Source organism: Chinchilla lanigera, unplaced genomic scaffold, assembly GCF_000276665.1.
Source record: "Chinchilla lanigera isolate Chin_1 unplaced genomic scaffold, ChiLan1.0 scaffold00054, whole genome shotgun sequence".
In the NCBI taxonomy this organism is placed as follows: domain Eukaryota; kingdom Metazoa; phylum Chordata; class Mammalia; order Rodentia; family Chinchillidae; genus Chinchilla; species Chinchilla lanigera.
In genome coordinates this window covers 7,598,794-7,618,116 of record NW_004955455.1, presented here as the reverse complement: position 1 = coordinate 7,618,116, position 19,323 = coordinate 7,598,794, and the positions used below count along the sequence as shown (strand labels likewise).

Below are 19,323 nucleotides of genomic sequence, written 5' to 3'. Positions count from 1 at the left end.
TCAGAGACCTGAGAGTGTACGTGATAGACCCAGAGTTATAACAGTACCTAATGGCACAGCTAAGAAGGACAATAGTTCAAGCAAAGGAGCAAGTGTGAGACCCACCTCTATAATCTACGAACCCAGAGAGCTAAAATGGCTCTCAGCTACAGTGAGGACCAAAGCAATAGCATGCAATTCCTATCACAGTGTGGGGCAACTAGTATGTGTCAGGAAAGTGTCCATTCCTCTCCCTTCCTCCCCCAAGCCCACTGCACAAGTCTGCCCTTCCTCCAAATATGACCATGTCCTATCTATCCCTCCCCAGGCCAAGATCAATACAGGACAGTTCATACCAGCTCCAAGTCCTCATATGAGGGGTATTTGTCCTGACCAACCCAACAGCACCCTTCTATGCGAGCTTAGCTTCTGCCACCTGACTGCAGCCATACACTGTCACACAAGTTTCTTTTCCTTTGCAAAATCCCTTTCCTACCAAAGCACCCTGCTCCTTTGGAGTGTCAATTAAAGCCAAGCAGGAAACCCATGAGCCAGAACTAGACAGTTCTACCTACCAGAACTAACCCATTGCCAGATACACAGAAAAGAAGCCAAAATGCTTTTCAGATTCCGCTATGGGCAGCCCAGAGCAAAATTCACTAGCAAGTTTCATGATAAACAAGGGGACAGTGAGTTCTCTCCCTAACAAGGACCACTGAGCTGATAAAAAAACTGTGTCACGCAGCTAGTGGCCTCAGGAAGCATCCCAAAGCAAAGACTGGACCAGTGAGGACCCAGTTGAGGGCATCTTCTGAGCTGGGCCTGGATATTTCCAAAGGACCCCAACCACAGCATCCCCACTCTCACCCATCTTAACCTCAGATCCTGTTTCTCTGCTTCTTGGATGAAAACTCCACATCATAACTCTGGATGTTTGGAAGACACAGGTTTCCTGACCTGATGGAAATGCTTTAATAAGATCCTACCCAAATATGGGGCAAAAAAGAATTCAATGGTGAGCAGATTAAAATTAAAACCAAGGGCATTCTGAACAACTATTTCTAGAAGGTAATCTGGCAGCAGATACCAAGGGTCTTAAAACATGCACCCTTCTGACTCATTAAGTGACAGGCCCTTATCCCCTCAAGGACAAATTCAGAGATTTGACCGGAGTACTAGGCATAGTGGCATATACCTGTAATCCCAGAGGTAAGGCAAGAGGATCACAAGTTTAAATCCAGCTTGGATTACATATTGAGACCTTGCCTCAAAAACAGAAACAAGAGAGAGAAAAAACAACGCCAGGTTTATTCTGTTCTTTTGTTTTAGAGACAGGGTCTTACTGTATTGCCCAAGTTGGTCCTCAACTCCTAGGCTCAAGTGATCCTCATGTCTCAGCCTCCAGAGAGGCTAGGAGTACAGGCACATGCCACTGTGGCTACATTATACACTCTGAATGGGTGAGTTATAAGGTATATGAACTGTATCTCAATGAAGTTGTTTATCTGAGAAAGATGTGCCAGGCATGGCAGCACACACCTGTAATCCCAGCTCCCTGGGAGGCTCAGGCAGGAGAATCACAAATTCAAACTTAGCCTGGGCAATTCAGTAACTCAGAAAGACCCTGTCTCAATATAAAGAAAAGATGTTTGCTAAAACATTGTTATAACCAGCTGTACACAGGAACCTAAATATTCAACAGAGTTCATTAAAATTAGGTAAATTAAATTATAACTCTATTACAAAGCAATAGTGTATCCCTTAAAAATGCTTAATACAAGAAAATGATCACGTTAATTGACAAAGGACAGACACCCAACTAAAAAGCAAGTCCTCAGCTCCATAAAATAATTTTAGTTCTGATTATATGTAATAAATTTAAGGAGAAAAAAATGATTTTTTTTTTTTGAGCTAAGGTCTCATTATGCTGTTTAGGTTGGCCCTGAATCCACTACAGAGTCCAGGCTGGCCTTGAACTCACAGCGACACTCCTGCCTTAGCCTCCTAAGTACTGCAATTACAGGCATGTGCCACCATGCCTGGCAAAAAATAACATCTTAACATAAACAGAAATACTGTCTCCTAAAAGTTTCTAGCCATTAACAGCAACCCAGCATTCTAGTTATGAGACCAAAGAAACCTATACCCCTTCTCCATGACAGCCTTTCAAAATGCATACTAAGGGTCTATGGATTCCCAGCAGTTCCACCGTGGCTACAGAATAAAATCACTCAGAGCTTTTCAAAGAACCCAGACTCAGCCAACCATGGTGGCACATGCCTATAATCCCAGCTATTTCGGAGGCTGAGGCAGGAGGACTGCAATTTAAGGTCAGCTTGGACAACTTAGCAAAATTCTGTCTCAATAAACGAACAAAAAACCCCACTCACTGGGTGGCCCTGTGTGTGCCACCCATGAAGACAGGCAGGCTCCCAGACTAACAAGAAATGAAAATCTCACTCCTACAAATGCCAGGAACTGAATTCTGCTGACAACCTGAGCGAGATCAGAAGAGCATACAGAACCCCTGATGGGAATGCAGGCCCTGCCAACACCGTAACTGCAGCCGAGACCATGGGCAGAGAACCCAGCTGTGGTGTGGAAAAAAACTGTGAAATTTAGAAACAAAACAAAACCCTCATGAATCAGACTCTCCAGGGGTGACCACAGATGGTGTATGTGAGACTTTTTCACTACGTGACCAGCTGACCTGGAGATCTACTGTCCTTCATCTCTGCCATGCCAGATACCCACATCTCCCACAACCACTCTACTCTTTGGGCCTAGTGGCACCACGCATTGGGAGACCATGGTCTCCTAGGGTTCAGACACTTCCGTGAACACCAAGTAAGTGTGGGGCTTCTAAATACCTGTGTCATCCTGCTGACCTGCAGGAGGTCTCAATCCAAAAAAACCACAAAACAACAACAAAAGAAAGAAAAAACCAAACTTCCAAATGAACCACAGTCCAGCCCACCCTCTAAAAAGTCCCTCTGTAACTTCAAATCATGGTAGTGCACACCTTTAATCCCACCACTTGGGAGGCTGAGGACTGCCAGGAGTTCCAGGCCAGCCCGAGCTACATAGTGACACTCTGTCTCTATATACATAAATATACTAAAATAAAATAAAATAAAATATGACCCTAGAAATCGAAAACCTAACGACAAAACAGCAGTCCTAAGCCCTAAGCCACCTGCTCCAGTCTGTGTACCCTAAGCCCAAGCATGGGGTCAGCGTGGGTGTCTGAGCAGCCACTGCGATGCTTGTGGCTCTGAGGAAGTTCCCCAGGGGGAACCCCTGCTTCAGCCTTTGATCTCCAAGACTGTGTTTACCATTATGCCTGTCATGCCTGGTCTAAAATTCAGTAAACACAAAGCAACTCCCTAGGAATGAATCCAATAAATTCACACATGTGAGGGAGTTCAGGGTTTTGGGAACGGAGAGAAAGAAAGAAAGAAGCATGCATTTTCCATTTTCCTCTCAGGTTTATCTCTACATTTGTGGGGGAAACTGGGCAGGGCACGATTCTGGTGGCCTCTTCCTATCTACTGCATTTCCAACTACTAACCGCAACAGCCCCTACTTACAGAATTTAGGGAGCTGGCCTCTTGCTAGCTTTCTGGCGACCCAGCCACAGCAAATCTTCCAGGAAAAGTCACAATTTCCTGAGTAGTCTGACTCAGGTGTCCTTCCCAGATGGCCTGGGAGCCAAGTCTCAGCCCATTAACCTTTCCAGACTTCCTCGCCAGTTTGTGAACCCAGACTGCAGGCCCAGCATCATAAATAAGCCACCACAGGACTCGAAGGACTAGGGGGAGCTGGGAGCAACGTCAGGACCAAGTGTCTCATGCTTCCTCAGACACCTCCTTCTGGAGCCTCACACAGCTCTTTTGGGGCCTTCATCTACTGAGAAAAGTCTGCTGCAGTGACTCACACGATCTAGCCACTGAAGAAACGCCACAGGAGAGGAAACCAGGCTTAACGTTAATAATACAGTCTGTATTTGTTAGGGCTGCTTTGAGAATGAAGAGGGATTAGATTATATAAGTCGCCATTCAATACATGTCACACAAGGCCACACAGTGGCTGGTAGTCCTGGTCTCCACATTCTTACCTCAACCCTTAGTATCTCAAGGTCAGGGCCCACATTTGGCATTCCACCAGCTCAGGCCTTGGCTCTGTGTTCCTCACCACCCACCCTTGGCTTCCAGCCATAAGACTGAGTGTCACAGCCAGACTTACAACCCTGCCACCATGACAGCCAGATGGCAGACCTTACTCTTGGGACCTTACTCTCCCCCTCCCGAACTTACTCTCTATCCTCACTGCTATCTTCATCCTTGTCCCCTCCTAATCGTCTTGACCCTCACTCAGCTGGCTCCCAAGATGAGCCATGTCAATATCCTCAAAGCACAGACAGATGCACACAGGCCATGGAAAGGACCTGTGCAAAGCCATGCTAACTAACCCCTGACTGCTATCCAGCAGGAACCCAGCCGTTCCTCTGTAGGGGATTACCCTCCCACTGGGACTCTGTGGCCATGAGAGTGGAGTTTCAACTTGAATGGCTTTGAGATCTTCCCCAGGGATTGGTAAAGCACAGTTCTAGGTGTGCCTGGGTAGGTTGTAGAGGGGTGGTCTTACGGTCTATGTCTGGTCCCTGCCCTCTTCTGGTCTAGCACTGTTCCCCAGCTTTGCTTTCACACTGCCATGAATTAAGTAGCTTTGTCATGCCTTTTGGCCACGAGGTTTCTGCTGACCATGTACTGAATCTCCCACAACCATGAGCTAAATTAAGCCTTTCCTCCTTTAAGTTGTGTTGAGTATTGTGTCTCAGCAATGGGAAAGCTGATTAATACACCGTCCCATCAGTCACTTCCTTGGCATGTAGACAGGTATGTGGCCCTGCATTGTACCCTGCCCCTAGAACAAGGCAGACCCACAGGTGGACACCTGGGGAATACTCAGACCCTGATCCTAAACCCCACACCATGCAGACACCTGCTCTCTCCCATGCCAGAATCCTGGACAGTAGTCCAAACATAGCCCTCTGGCTTCTTTCCCATCCACTCACAACCCTTTGTACCATGACCTCCTAGAGATCATTTCCACTTAAGTCTTTTTTTCCTTTAGACTTTCTGTAACATAAACTCTTCCACCAGTTATGATCTCAAACAGGCAAGATCTCCAGGACTGCTACAGCTCTCATCTCTCCACAAAACCCCTCCACAACCTCATCTTTCCTCTTTATTCCTGGCCTCTCCATCTCCCGCAAAGACTCAGCCTGAGGTGCTCCAGCACAGCTGTTGATGTCCTTGGGATCAGTCTCACCTCCTTTCTCTTCTGTCACCCATCCTCATGGTTGGCATTTCCTCTCCTCTTCCTCTCTCTCCCACCACTTCCCTAATCAGCATGACTTCCAGCACCACAAGAAAAGGGGAGGGAAGACTAGAGGAGACCATGGCTCCCAGAATCCTAGATGGAAAGGCAGTGCTTATAACTAGCAGGTTCCTGAAGGACAGAGCACTAAGGCACTATGGAGCCACCAAGGTGAGGGTTACAAACAAGCTCAGCCACCCTGGGCCCCCTTTCCTGATGAGCCCAGCAAACTCTCAGCCATCACTTGGCTTCCAATGACCGACGGCCCCAAGAACTCCTCCCAAAAGCTAGGATGAACAGGAAAAATCCACCATTTCCACCAGAACCTGCATTCATGGCCCTCTCAGGGGATAAGGTCCCCAAACAGGGCTGGCCAGGCTTCTCTGTGAGTCAAAGGCAAGCAAGAACCTCGAGGGCTCTGCTGCCAACATGGTAATTAGGGAGGATCCAACTACCCATTCACAAAAACACTCTGTTATGAATTATATCTGAATAACCGCCCCCTCCAAAGCCTCATGTGCTCATAAATGGAGCTTTTGGGAAGTGACTGGGTCATGAGGATATGATACTCATTAGTCCACTGGTGAGTTTATAGCTAAATGTGATGTTGGGAGGTGAAGCCTGGTTAGAGGCGGGTCACTGGGGGCGTGGCCTGAAGGGCCTATCTCCCACTCTCCTCCCTTCATCTCTCTCTGCTTCCTGCCTGCCCTGCCATGAGCTATTCTCCTCTGCCATGTTCTTCTGCCACGCTCCCTTGCATTGGAGCCAGCCTATTACAGCCTGAAATTCTGCAAACTGTGAGCCAAAATAAACCTTTCTTCCTTTAAATTGTGGGTATCAGGTTATTGTATCTCGGCAATGAGAAAGTAATACTTTCTGGAGCATTATTTGGCCACCGAAAGGAATAAAGTCCTGATATATGTTACAATGTGGATGAACCTTGAATATCTAATGTGAAGTGAAAAAAGCCAGACACCAAATGCCACACATTATATAATCCCATATAATCATATATGGGATCATTCTCATCTCAAATGCCAGAAAGGCATTTGACAAACACTGTCTAGGTTTCCAAGCAGAAGGTTTCTTAGGAAGTGGGGAGAAAAAGAGAAAGACACACACCCCCCCAAATTTATTGAAGGTTTGACTGTCCCAACACTCCAAGAAGGTGGACGGACGGTCAGGCACTGCTGGTGGACAGCAGATAGTAAGGATCACTAAAGGCTAAGAATCAAAAGTCACCATGGCCTTCCTCAGCCACCCCAAGTGCTCTCAAGGTGCTATGGGAACATTACACACTCCTCCTTGAGCTCTGTAGCTCACCAACAAGCGGGGGGGACAAGCGGAACAACCTGATGGGGGCTGCCAGGCTAGCCCTGAACACCATGGGCCCCCAGGTACCTCAGGGGCACTGTCTGGATTGCAAAAGCCCTTGTAAATCAGCAGACTGAATCTATGTATGTCGAAGATTTAGTAATTTAACTTTCCCTCTTTCTCCTTTGTTATTAAAATGACGAAGGTTTTGTGGTTTCCACTTCCTTGCTTAAAGCCTTTGTCATTAAAAATGAGGAAAAAGTGGTTTTAAGCCTTCCCTCTAAAACTGGATGGCAGTGTTCCATGAGAAAAATCAAGAAGTCTCTATCTTCCAGATCCAGCTTCCAAGCTCCCCCAAGTTAGGCCAGTTACTCCAGGAACACCGCAAGAAGGACCCCATTCTCCCCCACTCGAGAGTTTTGTAAGGACAATGGCCACACTTTCTCAGGTACTCACCGTGCACAGGGCTCAGTCATTTTCACTGTGGGGCGCCAACTACCCTGGGCTGATGTCTGAAGCTGAACCCCAGATGATGTCGCTGGCTTTCCCACAGGAGCCACAGTGCAGAAAATGCTGCACTTTGCCTTAGCCCAGTCAGGGTACAATAAAATGCCATAGACTGGAGGGCTTACAGCCCAAATTTACATCTCGCAGTTCTGGAAGTTGAAGTCCAAGAAGATTCCCTATCTGCTGTGGGCCTACTTCCTGCTTCACAAATGGTACCTTCTTGTCCTCATATGGCAGAAGAGGGAAGGAAGGAGGCTCTCTAAGACCTCTTTTATGAAGGCACTAATCCTTTATGAAGGCTTCATCCTCATGACTTCATCATGGCTTCAAGGCCCTACTTCCTAATACCATTATCTTAGGGGTTAGGATTTCAATATATGAATCTAGGGTGGATATAGTAGGCCCAAGAGGATTGGGAGAGAACAAATGGTAATGATAATGACGTCCACGGCAAACCCCTGTGCCCTGCTAGAACTCACAGTGGGCAAGCACTGGCTGGGCCAAGCAGGTGAAATGGCATATGTTGGCTTTAGGACACTCTGAGAATGTTCACCACTGCTTTGTCACACGCAGAAAACTCTCTTCCTGCTCTACTGTATACCAAGTAGCCCCAGCGGCACTTTAAGAAAGGAGCACGTCAAGCCTTTCACGCGAAGTGAATCTTCAAATCCAGTGCCCCCTTAGAAATCCCTGCTAAGTGGTTGCTATGGTTTAAATGTAGATTTCCCCACCCAAACTCATGTTAAGGCTTCAGTCCTCAAGTAGACAATGTTAGAGTGGGACTGAGCGCAAAGTGTCTGGGTCATGGAGATGGGGCCTTCATATATAAAGATTAATTCCACTTCACAAGAGTGAGTTCCCATTGTGTTGGGATTATCTTGTAAGTAAGATAAAGTAAGGTTACCCTTTCTGTTTTGCCTCTGGATGTACCTGCATGCTCTTCTGCTTTTCTGCCATGCACAGAGTGGCCTGAGGTCCTTACCAGAGGACAAAGAGCTGCATCTGCCCAATCTTGGACTCTTGGCCTTCAAAACTGTGAGCTAAATAAACCTCTTCTCTTTATAAACTTCCCAGTCTCAGGGATTCTGTTAGAGCAACACAAAAACACACTAACACAGTGGTGTTCAATCAAGTGATATTAACTACACAAAGCAGAGACTCCATGAGAAGGTTGACGAAGGCCAAGGGAGAATGAAGTCCCTGCACAGAGGCACACAGGGACAGAGCCATGGCTCCCTGGTGAGTCCGGGTCTTCGACCTTCAAAGTCTGTATTCTTCCACTGAGTTAACATATGTTGCCTTTAGGCCACTTAGAGAATGTTCACCAATGCCTTGTTACATGCAGAAAATTCTCTTCCTGCTCTCCTGCATACCAACTAGCCCCAGCAGCACTTTAAGAAAGGAGCATGTCAAGTTTTTCAAGTGAAATGAATCTTCAAAAGTGTTCTCTAGCCAACGGCAGTACTTGAGTGAAGGATCGCCACAAGTTGCTCTGTTCTTAGCTGTGGCTGGCTGGCTTCCACTGTGTATGGGGCTGGTGCAGGGGAGTCTCCCATTTTTCTTCAGGGTCTCCTCACCTGTGTCTCGGCCAGTCAGGAGACGGCTCCTTCCTTGTGTTTCCTGACCACCTCCCTGGCTCCCTAGGCTATGCATCTATGGTGCTCTCTGCGTAAACATGCTGCATTCTCTGTGCATCTGCTCCATCTTCCCAGCCAGGCCTTGCTTCTCTGGACCTCCTGTAACCTGCTCACCCTGGACCATGGCCAGTGGCATGGCCAGCATTCACTGCCCCTGACTGCTGGATGAGAAACGCAAATGGGCAGGCAGTCCTCCCAACAGACCTGTCTTCTTGAGTTCCTTACCATACAACTTCCTGGAGGAGCCTCAGCAATGTGCCCCAGAAGCAGCTATCAAGAATCTTGGAGATTTGCAAAATTAAGAGGGGAAAGGATGTCCCTGCATGGCTGACTCCTTTAAGAGCTTGCCTGAAGGCTGGGACCAGATGATTTCTACCATGGCATTAGGTTTATGAGGCTGTCTTCCACTGGATTGAAAAGGACCGCTGGGGACAGCCTACCTCATGATACTCAGCATCATCTGTGCCTAACATAGCAGGTGCCCAAACTTGTTTGCCAAACAACCCCTCCACCTAGACAGTCACCCTGTGTCTGCTCTCATACGATTAACATCGCTGCTCAGCCCCTCTGCCTACCACTTGACCTTGGGAAGGTTATTCTAAGTCTATGTGTTTGTCTCACTTGTCCTCAGACCCAATCAGTGGGTGGCATATAATTACCACAACAATCTTGCTCCAGTCACTTTACAAGAATGAGCTCATGAACCAATCTCCTTAACAGTCATGTTTACTACCAAATGAGGTATCTCAGTCTTCTCACCCCCAGCACATGAAAGGACATTCAAGAACTTGTCAATTGCTCTTTCCTTGGGCACCAATCTGGGCTCTCAGTCATTTTGCAAGGTTGCAGAAATGAAAGCCAGAACCCAAGACAACTAATTAGCAGGCCCCAGTCGGCATTCAGGATGCTTTCTAAGGTTGAGAAAGGGAGAACTAACCCTTAGCAAAGAAAGAAATACTGCATAGACTGGGCTCAGTGATAAACTGGGCTCAGTGATACATGCCTATAATCCCAACTACCAGGAGGCTGAGGCAGAAGGATTTGAAGTTCAAGACCAGCATGACAAACTTAGCAAGACCTTAGCAAGGTCTCAATAGCCAGCTAGCTAGATAGGGTTAAGGATGTAGTTCAGTGGTAGAGTACCCATGAGTTCAATCCCCAGTATTGAAAAAAAAGGTGTAAGGGTGCACACCTGTAGTCCCAGCAGTTGGGAGGCTGAAGCAGGAGGATTGCCATGAGTCTGAGGCGAGCCTTGGCTACATAATCGAGTTCAAGGCCAGCCTGCACTACATAGTGAGACCCTATTTCAAAAAAGAAAATGAAAAAACTATTAAAAAGAAAGAAGGTCAGAACATACAAAGAAAGGTCAACCGATCACCAGGCCAGATTAATTTCCAAAGCTTTACTGGGGCACCTATATCATTCAGTCCTAGAAAATCCACTGCCACTTATCAGATGAAATTAAGTGGTCAGTAGCCAGTAGAGAGAAGGGTCTGAGCAAATAAAAACCTTAGAGATGAAGTCTCATTTTATCTTCAACCCTCAAAACACAGTGCTTACAACACAGATAGACATAAATGAGTTCAGAGGCTGGGGATATAGCTCAGTGGCACAAGCGCCTGCCTGACAAGCACAAGGTCCTGAGTTCAAGTCCCGGTACCAAAAAATAAACAAACAAACAAATAAATAAATGGGTTCAGAAGCATCATCAAACACTGTCAGAGGGCCCAGGGGGTGGCGCATCTGACGGCACAGTATAGTAAGTAGGACACTCTCCTGTCTTAAGGGTATAACTATCCTAAAGAAGACAGACACATGATTAACAATAAATACTGCAAGCATACACAGCAGTTGAAGAAAGACGCACAGTTAGGAAAACATCCTTTGACATCAGAAAAGTTCTTTTTTTGTTGGTTCATTGGTTAAAAAACAAAAAACAAGGCCCTTGATGGTAAGCCTTTCCCCAAATTCACGAACAAAAACAAAAGCGTTTTTCCCTAAAGACATTGCTAGGCACATAGTAGATGATTAATGAATACCTTTGAGTACTGAATGACATGTGGATGCCTTAGTTAAAATAAAAGTATGAACCATGACAAACAGGAAAGATATAGTTCAAGCTGTGTTAATAATAATTTTAGGGATGGGGCTACAACCCAGTGGTAGAGCACTTGCCTAGCATGCATGAGGCCCTAGGTTCGATATGCAGCACTACAAGTAATAATTTTTCAAATTAAAAAAAATTAATGATAACAGAAAAGAACTTAGACGTGATCTAACCCGTAACTTTTTAGATGACATGTGGGAGCCCATAAAGCATTAGCTTATGGTGTCCTGATGCCTGTATCATCATCAGCCCTAGCACACTGCCTAACATTAAATGATGCTTTTACTCAACTTTCTTCCTAAAAGATGGCTGCAAGAGCCCAGCTCTAGTGCTCCCTCCCTCTCTCCACTCCTGTCATCAAAGCCCTTTGCTATGGTGCCCAATACAGGATTCACTGAGTAAGATGGACTAAACTGTATCCTCCCAAATTTCATATGTTGAAATCCTGAATCCCAGTCCCTCGGACTATGACTGTATTCAGAGATAGGGCTTTTTGACAGGTGATTAATTTAAAATTGAGGTCATTGGGGTGGGGACTAATCTAATCTAATGGATGCCTTTTTTTTGCCCCTTGTGGTACAGGGAATTGAACCCAGGGCATTTACACTGGGCTACATCCCCAGCCTTTTGAGACAGTCTCACTAAACTGCGCAGGCAGGACACGAATTTATGATCCTCCTGCCTCTGATTTCCAGAATGCTGGGATTACAGGAGTTCATACCACATCGACTTGATGTCTTTTTAACTATGGAACAATTTGGACACACACAAGATACCAGGAAGAAAACCCTACGTGAACAGTCGGCAAGAAAGTGATATCCATAAGCCAAGGAGAGATGCCTCAGAGAGAACTAAGCCTGCCAGCACCTTTTCTTGAACTTTCGAAAGTGTGAGAAAATAAACTTCTGTGTAGTGCATCGTCAGTGATAGTTACGGGGCAGGCCTGGCAGACTAACACATTAAGCCACCTCAGGAGTGCATGCAAGAAAGCCAAGGAAATAATCACCATCACCAACAGATGTTTTTCTAAAGAAAACACACCTGTGAAGATCAGTGACGAGGAGTTAAGTATAGGGGTACTGCCCCAGGGAATCAAAACCATACTTGACTGAAAGACACCAGACAAAAGACAATTTTATAGGATTCCACTTATACCTAAGATAGGCAAAGTCACAGAGACAAAAAGAATGGTGGCTTCCAGGAACTGGGTGTAGAAGGAACCGAGAGTTACCAAACTCTCGGTATCAGATTTTTGGTATCAGAAGATGAAAAAGCTCCAGAGATAGGCCTGGGTATGTAGCTCAAGGGTAGAGCATGTGTTTATGATGTGCAAGGTCCTGGATCAATCCCAGAACCAAAATAAAAAATTTCTAGAGCTAGATGGTGGCAACAGTTTACAACAATGTGATATACTTAGTACCACTGAACTGCACACTTAAAAATGATTAAAATGGGGACTGGAGATGTAGCCCAATAGAGTACTTGTCTAGCATGTACACAGTCCTGGATTCAATTCCCCAGCACCACATATACACAAGATTAAAATGGTACATTTTATAGTACGCATACCTTTAAATAAGCATATATATATATATATACACACAAACACACACCACACACACATACACACACACACATATATGTAAAATTTCAATTAAAATAACTACATTTTTCAAAGAAAAAAATCCCTCCTTGAAATCAAACAGTTGTGTGTCATACAGGGAAAACTCAAGTAACCAGTCGGGTATGGTGGTACACACCTGTAATCTCAGCCTATAATCTGAGAACTAGGGAGTCTGAGGCAGGAGGATCACAATTGCCCAGCTTGGGCAATTTAGGTGGAACCCTGTCTCAAAAAAAAAAAAAAAATTATATATTCTACCCCACCCCTTCTCCCCCCTCTTTCTCTCTCCAGTTAGGCTAGTCTAATGCACCACCCAACCCTTGAGCCTTAATCCAAAAAGGCAGCAATCTCAGTCAAAACTCAGATTTACTATTTGATAACCTGACAATGCCGCTAAGAGGCCCATGACTTACTCTGAAAGTGGATCCTTTTCAAACCACAAAGACGAGCTGCAACAGGGACCCTGTGCTTCCAAGTCCCTAGCATTACTGCTGGCCTGGCCTCTTTGTCCTGGTGGGGGCAGCAGTCACATACACAGGCCCTCCCACCCACAGAACGCCAGGAAGGAAGGGACATGGATTCTCAAGCCAGAAGCAAATTAGGCAAAAGGGAGTCAAGAAGCAGGCACATTCTCTAGACACATTCAAATTAACAGCAGTCCTAGCTCCTTCTTTAGTGAAGTGTTCCAGAATGCTTCATTCTGTTCCAAAACACATCAACTTTCCTGAGCCAGAGAAACCTTATAAAAATGTGATTTAACACCAGGTGTGATGGCGCACACCTGTAATCCCAGCACTCGGGGGGCTGAGGCAGGAGGACTGTTGCAAGTTCGAGACCAGCCTGGGCTACAAAGTGAGCTCAAGGCCAACCTGAACTGCATCGCAGGACTCTGCCTCAAAAACACACACAAAAAAATTTGATCTAGACTCTGTTTTCATTCTGTCTGATCTGTTCACTCGGCCTCTTGTTCATCAGTCAACCCAGAGGTGGCCACAAAACTCTAAAGGGGTGATGATGGAGATAATGTGAGGTCTGGGTGACTTTTTGATGGCCTCACAATTACTCAAACTGATTACTTATCCAGTCAATCACCTAAGGGAAAAACAAAGTAGTAACCATTCTGTTGCCACCACATCCCTGGAATTGAAAAGGCAAATTAAGCTGTTCCATAAAAGAAAAGGCAGAACAGACAGCAACTCACACGAGAGGCTATTAGGAAACACAAGATTTAAGAATCAGGCTGGGATTGTAACTCAGTGAATAAGCATGTGTTTAGCATGCACAAAACCCTTGGTTAAATGTGCTTGTGCATGTGCACACAAACACACACACACACACAAATCATACTTGGAAAGGGCTGAGCAGGAACAGGGTTAGAGGTACGAATCACCAATTCTTCAGACCTAGAAGAAGGAAGAACCTTCTGCCTCCTGAAATCCCTTGCCGAAGTCCTCTGAAAACGGAGAAAGTACACTGATAAAAGATACAGTCAATAGGATGCTTACTTCCCCAGGAGCTGTGAAAAGAAAGGACCTTCGCACATAAGCTGTATGGAAATGTACCATGGACTCCCATCCTCAAAGAGCACCCCATGCATGACCTGAGATGGATGAGCCCAGAGAACATTACATGCTATATGAGATTAGCCAGTTACAAAACGAAAAACATATGATTCTACTGACATGGGGTACTTAGAGGCATCAAATTCATAGAGACAGAAAAAGAATAGCGGTTTCCAGGCACCAGGGGCAGGGAATGGAAATTTAATGAGGACAGGGCTTCTAGTTGGGGAGGATGAAGAAGCCCTTAGAGAAAGATGAAGGAGACAGCCACACAACAATGTGAATGTAGTCAGTACCACAGAACTGAGTACTCAAAAATGGTTACAACGGGTTAAGAAGTCTTTTGTATTTAACCAAAGATTGTTATAGCTAAAATGGTAGATTTTATATGTGCTTTATCATGAAAAATTACATACTTGCACAGTTCCGAGTCACAGGAGGTGGGCATGGGGGACTCCGAGCCTTTGTAGGTAGTTCTCAGACAGACAGCTACTGCCCCAACCCTCAGCTACTGAATTTGTGCTAATAAACCAAGGAAGCTAGAAGTTTCCCCAATCCCACTGCCCTCTGAACACATATGTGTGTATAGACTTCTCTCTCTTTAATGTCTAAGCTTCTAGGACTGCATTCTCTCCTCTGTGGCCCACAAAGTACCGAAGGAGGGGGTTGCACAGGCAGGACTTATGGCCATCTGTAATTTATCACCTGAGAGGGAGGCACTGGGTGCACAGAGCTGGAGAGACACTTGCACCAACCCAGTCATGCTTTTCAGGTAGAAATATGGGGCACCAGAAAGACTGCAGGGTCACTATGTGCCAGAAAGAACGGGGTTTCCCAGGCATGGGGCCATACACTTGTAATCCCAGCACTTGGGAGGCTGAGGTAGGAGGATTGCCTTGAGTTCAAGGCCTGTCTGGGGCCACACAGTGAGCTCAAGGCCAGCCTGAACTACATAATGAGACCCTGTCTCACAAACAAGAAAGGCAAAACAGGATCTCAGCTTTGCCACTTGCTGACTGCATCCTTACTTGTAAATGGGCAGCCCACTACCAGGTGATGAAAGAACTCATGAGGGGCGCTGGCATCATGCCTAGCACAGAGCAAAGCATGATGGTTTCAACTCCTTCTCTTGATCACCAGCAGCCTTCAACTCAGAAATGAGTGCACACTCATCCAAAGGGATTCTGAAGTCATGCGAGCCAAGCTACCACGTTTGCCACTGCAGCACACCAGGGTAACTTCTACCTTCTCCCATGCTGTAATTTCCCTCATGATTCCTTTCAAAGCCAGGAGGCCCCGCAGCCATCTGAAGGTCATCAGTAAACAGTCCAAACAGAGACTGACGGCTGAGCCAGTGCGGGATCCCTCCTTCCCTACCAGCCGCGTACGGTCACACGTCAGAGGAGATTGCTGGGAACACAGTGTAAAGGCTTCGGGGACTAAAACAACAGGAATTTTAAATTCTACTAGGACCCAAACCTGTAGGATGTACCCAAACTCAAAGTACAAACTGGGGGTGATAATGCAGGTTCGTAACTGTCACAAGTGTGCTTAGATGGTAGGCGATATTTACAATGGATGAGGTAGGGTAAAGAGTACCTGTGTACACATTTGCTGTGAACCTAAAAGTACTCTAAAAAATTGTCCTAAAGAATTAGCCAGTCAAGGTGGCACCCACTCCCCAATGCCAAAACTCTGGAGGCTGAGGCAGGAGGATGGCAAGTTCAAACCTAGCCTGGGCAACACAGCACCTACTGAGACCCTGTCTCAAAATAAAAAAATTAAAAAGAGGGCTGAGAATACAGCTTAATGCAAAGGTCCTGTGTTCAATCTTCAGCACCAGCCTCCTCAAATAAACAAATAGACAAGTAGAAAGAAATTCTGGAAAATACTGCAGTCTCTTTTAAATGATGTTAAGTTTTTTTTGTTTTGCTTTTTGAGACAGGGTCTCTTTATGCAATTCAGGGTGGCCTTGAACTCTTGGTGATCCTCCTGCCCCCAACCTCCTGAGTGCTGGGATTACACGCATGTGCCATGACAGCCAACTGTTTTAAAACCGTACAGTTCTTAAACACTAAAGATATATGAAGGAAAAAATAAAATCTAGTAAGAGGGAATACATGGGACCTTGAAGACATTCAGAGAAGGATCCAAGAAGTTCTAAAAGTTGTAAAATTAACTCCTCAGCTATCTGTTAGAACCTACCCCATGCCTCTCCTTTGAGGGCTCACTTTCTCCTAATTCTTACTGCCTTAAAGCCTGATGGTGGTGGTTAACATAGGTACAGGTATAAGGGCTGCAAGAAAGGCCAGGCTCAACTTGCTGGAAACTTAGAATTCCCTGCCTGCAAGAGAATATCATTTTAGACTTCAGGTCTTTTAGAAAAACCTTATTTTCTTCCTTTATTAATAATGTACTCCTATACCAAAGTGCTGGGGACCAGTTCAAGCTGGTTCACTCAGCCGACAGCTAGCAGGACACAGACGGTGCCCAGTAACCACAGGGCAATCCTCCAGACCCTTAAGGCGCTGATGTGCCTGCAAAGCAAGCCTGTGAATACTACAGCTTCTCATCGCCCCCACTAAGGACTTAGGGAATCCAGCTGGGCCAGGCCGCAGGCAGGTCTCAGCCACACACCACAGCCAACCCCAGCTGCAAATGGCAAATCAGCAAGTGGAAGTACCTAACACAAACAGGACAGAGTGCTGAGCACAAAAAGGCAGCTCGACAGAGCCAAAAATAGCCTCACTTGTTTCAAGAGGATTTTAACAAACACACAAGCAACTCCATCAGCAGAAAAAGAAAAAAAATCAATGAAGCAGAAAAGCGGATCAGACCAACTGGGAACAGGACTCCAAGACAGTCCCAAGTGCCTCACCGACTCCCACCACACCCAAACCCACCGGCCTACCCTGCTCCTCTTATGCCCGTTGCAAACTGTGTCTGGATCTTAAAACGTAGTCCCAAACACTTCATGGCCTCTGCACACAACACAGAAGTTATTGTACAATAGATTTAATCTTAGGGCTGGAGTCAGACCGCACATTGGGAGCTCAAAATAAGCACCTGTGGGTGCTCATGCTTGGGTAGATTGAGAGTCAGGAGAACAATGAAGGATCAGGAAGTAGGGTGGGTTAACACGCCCAGAGGATGCTACAGGTAAGAATGGGTGACACCTCCTATCAAAGGTAGGCAGATCAAAGCAGGTGTGGCTCTGCTTCAGTGCCAGATACAATCTGCATCTGGTTGATTTTCAGGGGCTCACGGAGTCAGAACTAGCTGTTGCCTCACTTCCTTCTGACTCCAATCTTCACCTGCTCCGACTTGCTAACAAGTGAATCTGACACTTCTATGGCTCGCAAACAGTGTCATGTAACCCTTCTAGGAAGAAATGGTGCATTTGCGGGGAATGTGCAAAACCCAGATCAGTCTTCATTGCAAGGTTGTGATCTAGGTGGCAAAAGTGACTTTATATCATCTTAAAGTGGCTTTATATCATTTTCACTTACCATCATAAAGAGACCACAGAGCACTGGACACCACAGGGCATCTCCCTCCCGATAAATGTACTTTCACCAGCAGTACAGCACTGCACAACCAGAGGAACAAGCCACTTGCCATGCGTTTTCTCAACCCTCCCAACAAAATCCCATTCCAAACCCTGGGAATCTGCATTGAGGAAGAAGGGGTGGAGTTAGCTCTGGTGCAAGATCAGCCATAAGCCACAAAGGCACTTGAAAATCATTCAAAAAGCATCTACCCACTTCTTCCTCAGAAACTTCCTTTGGTATTTTCTCTACCCCTTAGGAGTTTCCTGCCTAAATGCAGGTGGACTCACCCAAAGTGGCTCCAGGTACCCACCTGTGTCTCCATGGAAAGTGCTGTCCCCATCACTGGGCCAGATCTGCCCAGTCTTTCGGACACCTACAATGGTAGCCTCGGACACCACGACCTGGCACTGCCGCTGCCGCTTCTGGCACTGCGGTGTTGGAGGACTGCTGCTGTCAAAGGACTGCTGGGAGTTCTGTGAGGGTGATCGGCTCTTGTCCCGGAACATACGGTAGGTGGTGGGGCTTGGGGACACTCGGCTGGACTGTCCAGAAGAGAAATCTTCTTCACTGGAAGTGAGGTTTTCATTGGAGCTGCAGTCCGGGGTGTAGCCGCCTCCACTGTCCTCAAAGCTTCGGGGGGAGTAGGACCTTCGGGGCCAGGTGAGACGCTTCTCCTGCTCCGAGGTGCTCTGGCTGCGCAGGAGTGGGCCCTTGCCCTCCCCTTCCACCATCATACCCCCAACGTAGATGCTCTGGTAGGGCTGGTACTCCAGAGGCGGCCAAGGGGGCCTGCTGCCGCCATTGGCACTGATCAGGTTGTCCTTCAGGAAGCGGGGGTTCAACTCTGCATCCTCATAGTCACCGTCGAGGCCGCAGCTGCTCTCCGAAGAGCGCCCACGGTAATGGGGCCTGGACGCATCCCCCAGAGCAGATCCAGCGCCTTGCTGGGATTTCTTGCGCTCCATTTGCATGGCCTGGCTGCCCAGGGAACTGATCCGGTCCGACACCTCTTTGTCGTTGACTTTCACCAGGCCGCGCTCGTGGTGAAATTCGACGTTCACGTAGAACGGCTTCTCTGGGTCCGCGGCCCCAGGCTGTCCATGGCCTTTGCGGATCCTCTCGAAGTTGGACCTGAGCGCCGCTACGCTGGTGGGGGGCCCTCGGTCATCTCGGTCCGCGGGTGCGGCGGCCCCAGGCCTACGGGCGCTCGCCGGCCTGGCCTTACCTGGGGACCCTTCTCCTTCCGGACGGGCCTCGGGCTCCTCAGCAGGCGGTGGGTCGGTGCCGTCGGCGGGCGGGGGCGGCGGGCGCGGTGCGGGCGCACGAGGCTCGGCGTCGTCGTCGGGGGGCTGCGCGGCGCGCCGGAAGCCCCAACGCTGCCGGTCATAGCTCTTCTTCTCCTTGGCCAGCAGCGTCTGCAGGTAGATCATGCGGAAGCGCTCCTGGTTCACCTCCTGTTCCAGGCGCCGGATGGAGGCCTTGCAACGCTCCAGCTCCTGCTCGATGTCACCCACCGAGCGCAGCTCCATGCGCGGTGGCTCGGAGTCTGGGAACTGCGCCTTCCACGCCTCCGCGAAGCCCACGGGGTCCACCATGGCGCGGCCGCTCTCACCTGCGCCGCCCGGCTGCACGCGGAGCCCGCCTCAGCGGCGGCGCGGCG

At 47.4% G+C, this 19,323-nt stretch overlaps 1 protein-coding gene across 1 annotated transcript in view; it reads right to left on the bottom strand.

Moving 5' to 3' along the window:
- The window catches only part of Bcr (breakpoint cluster region), a gene marked incomplete at its 5' end in the record, with an annotated part of 128,593 nt that extends 109,270 nt beyond the window's left edge, over window positions 1–19,323 (bottom strand). Inside the window, 1 exon segment of the mRNA XM_005396371.2 lies at window positions 17,974–19,323. Within this exon segment, the coding sequence (XP_005396428.1) occupies window positions 17,974–19,258 (1,285 nt within the window).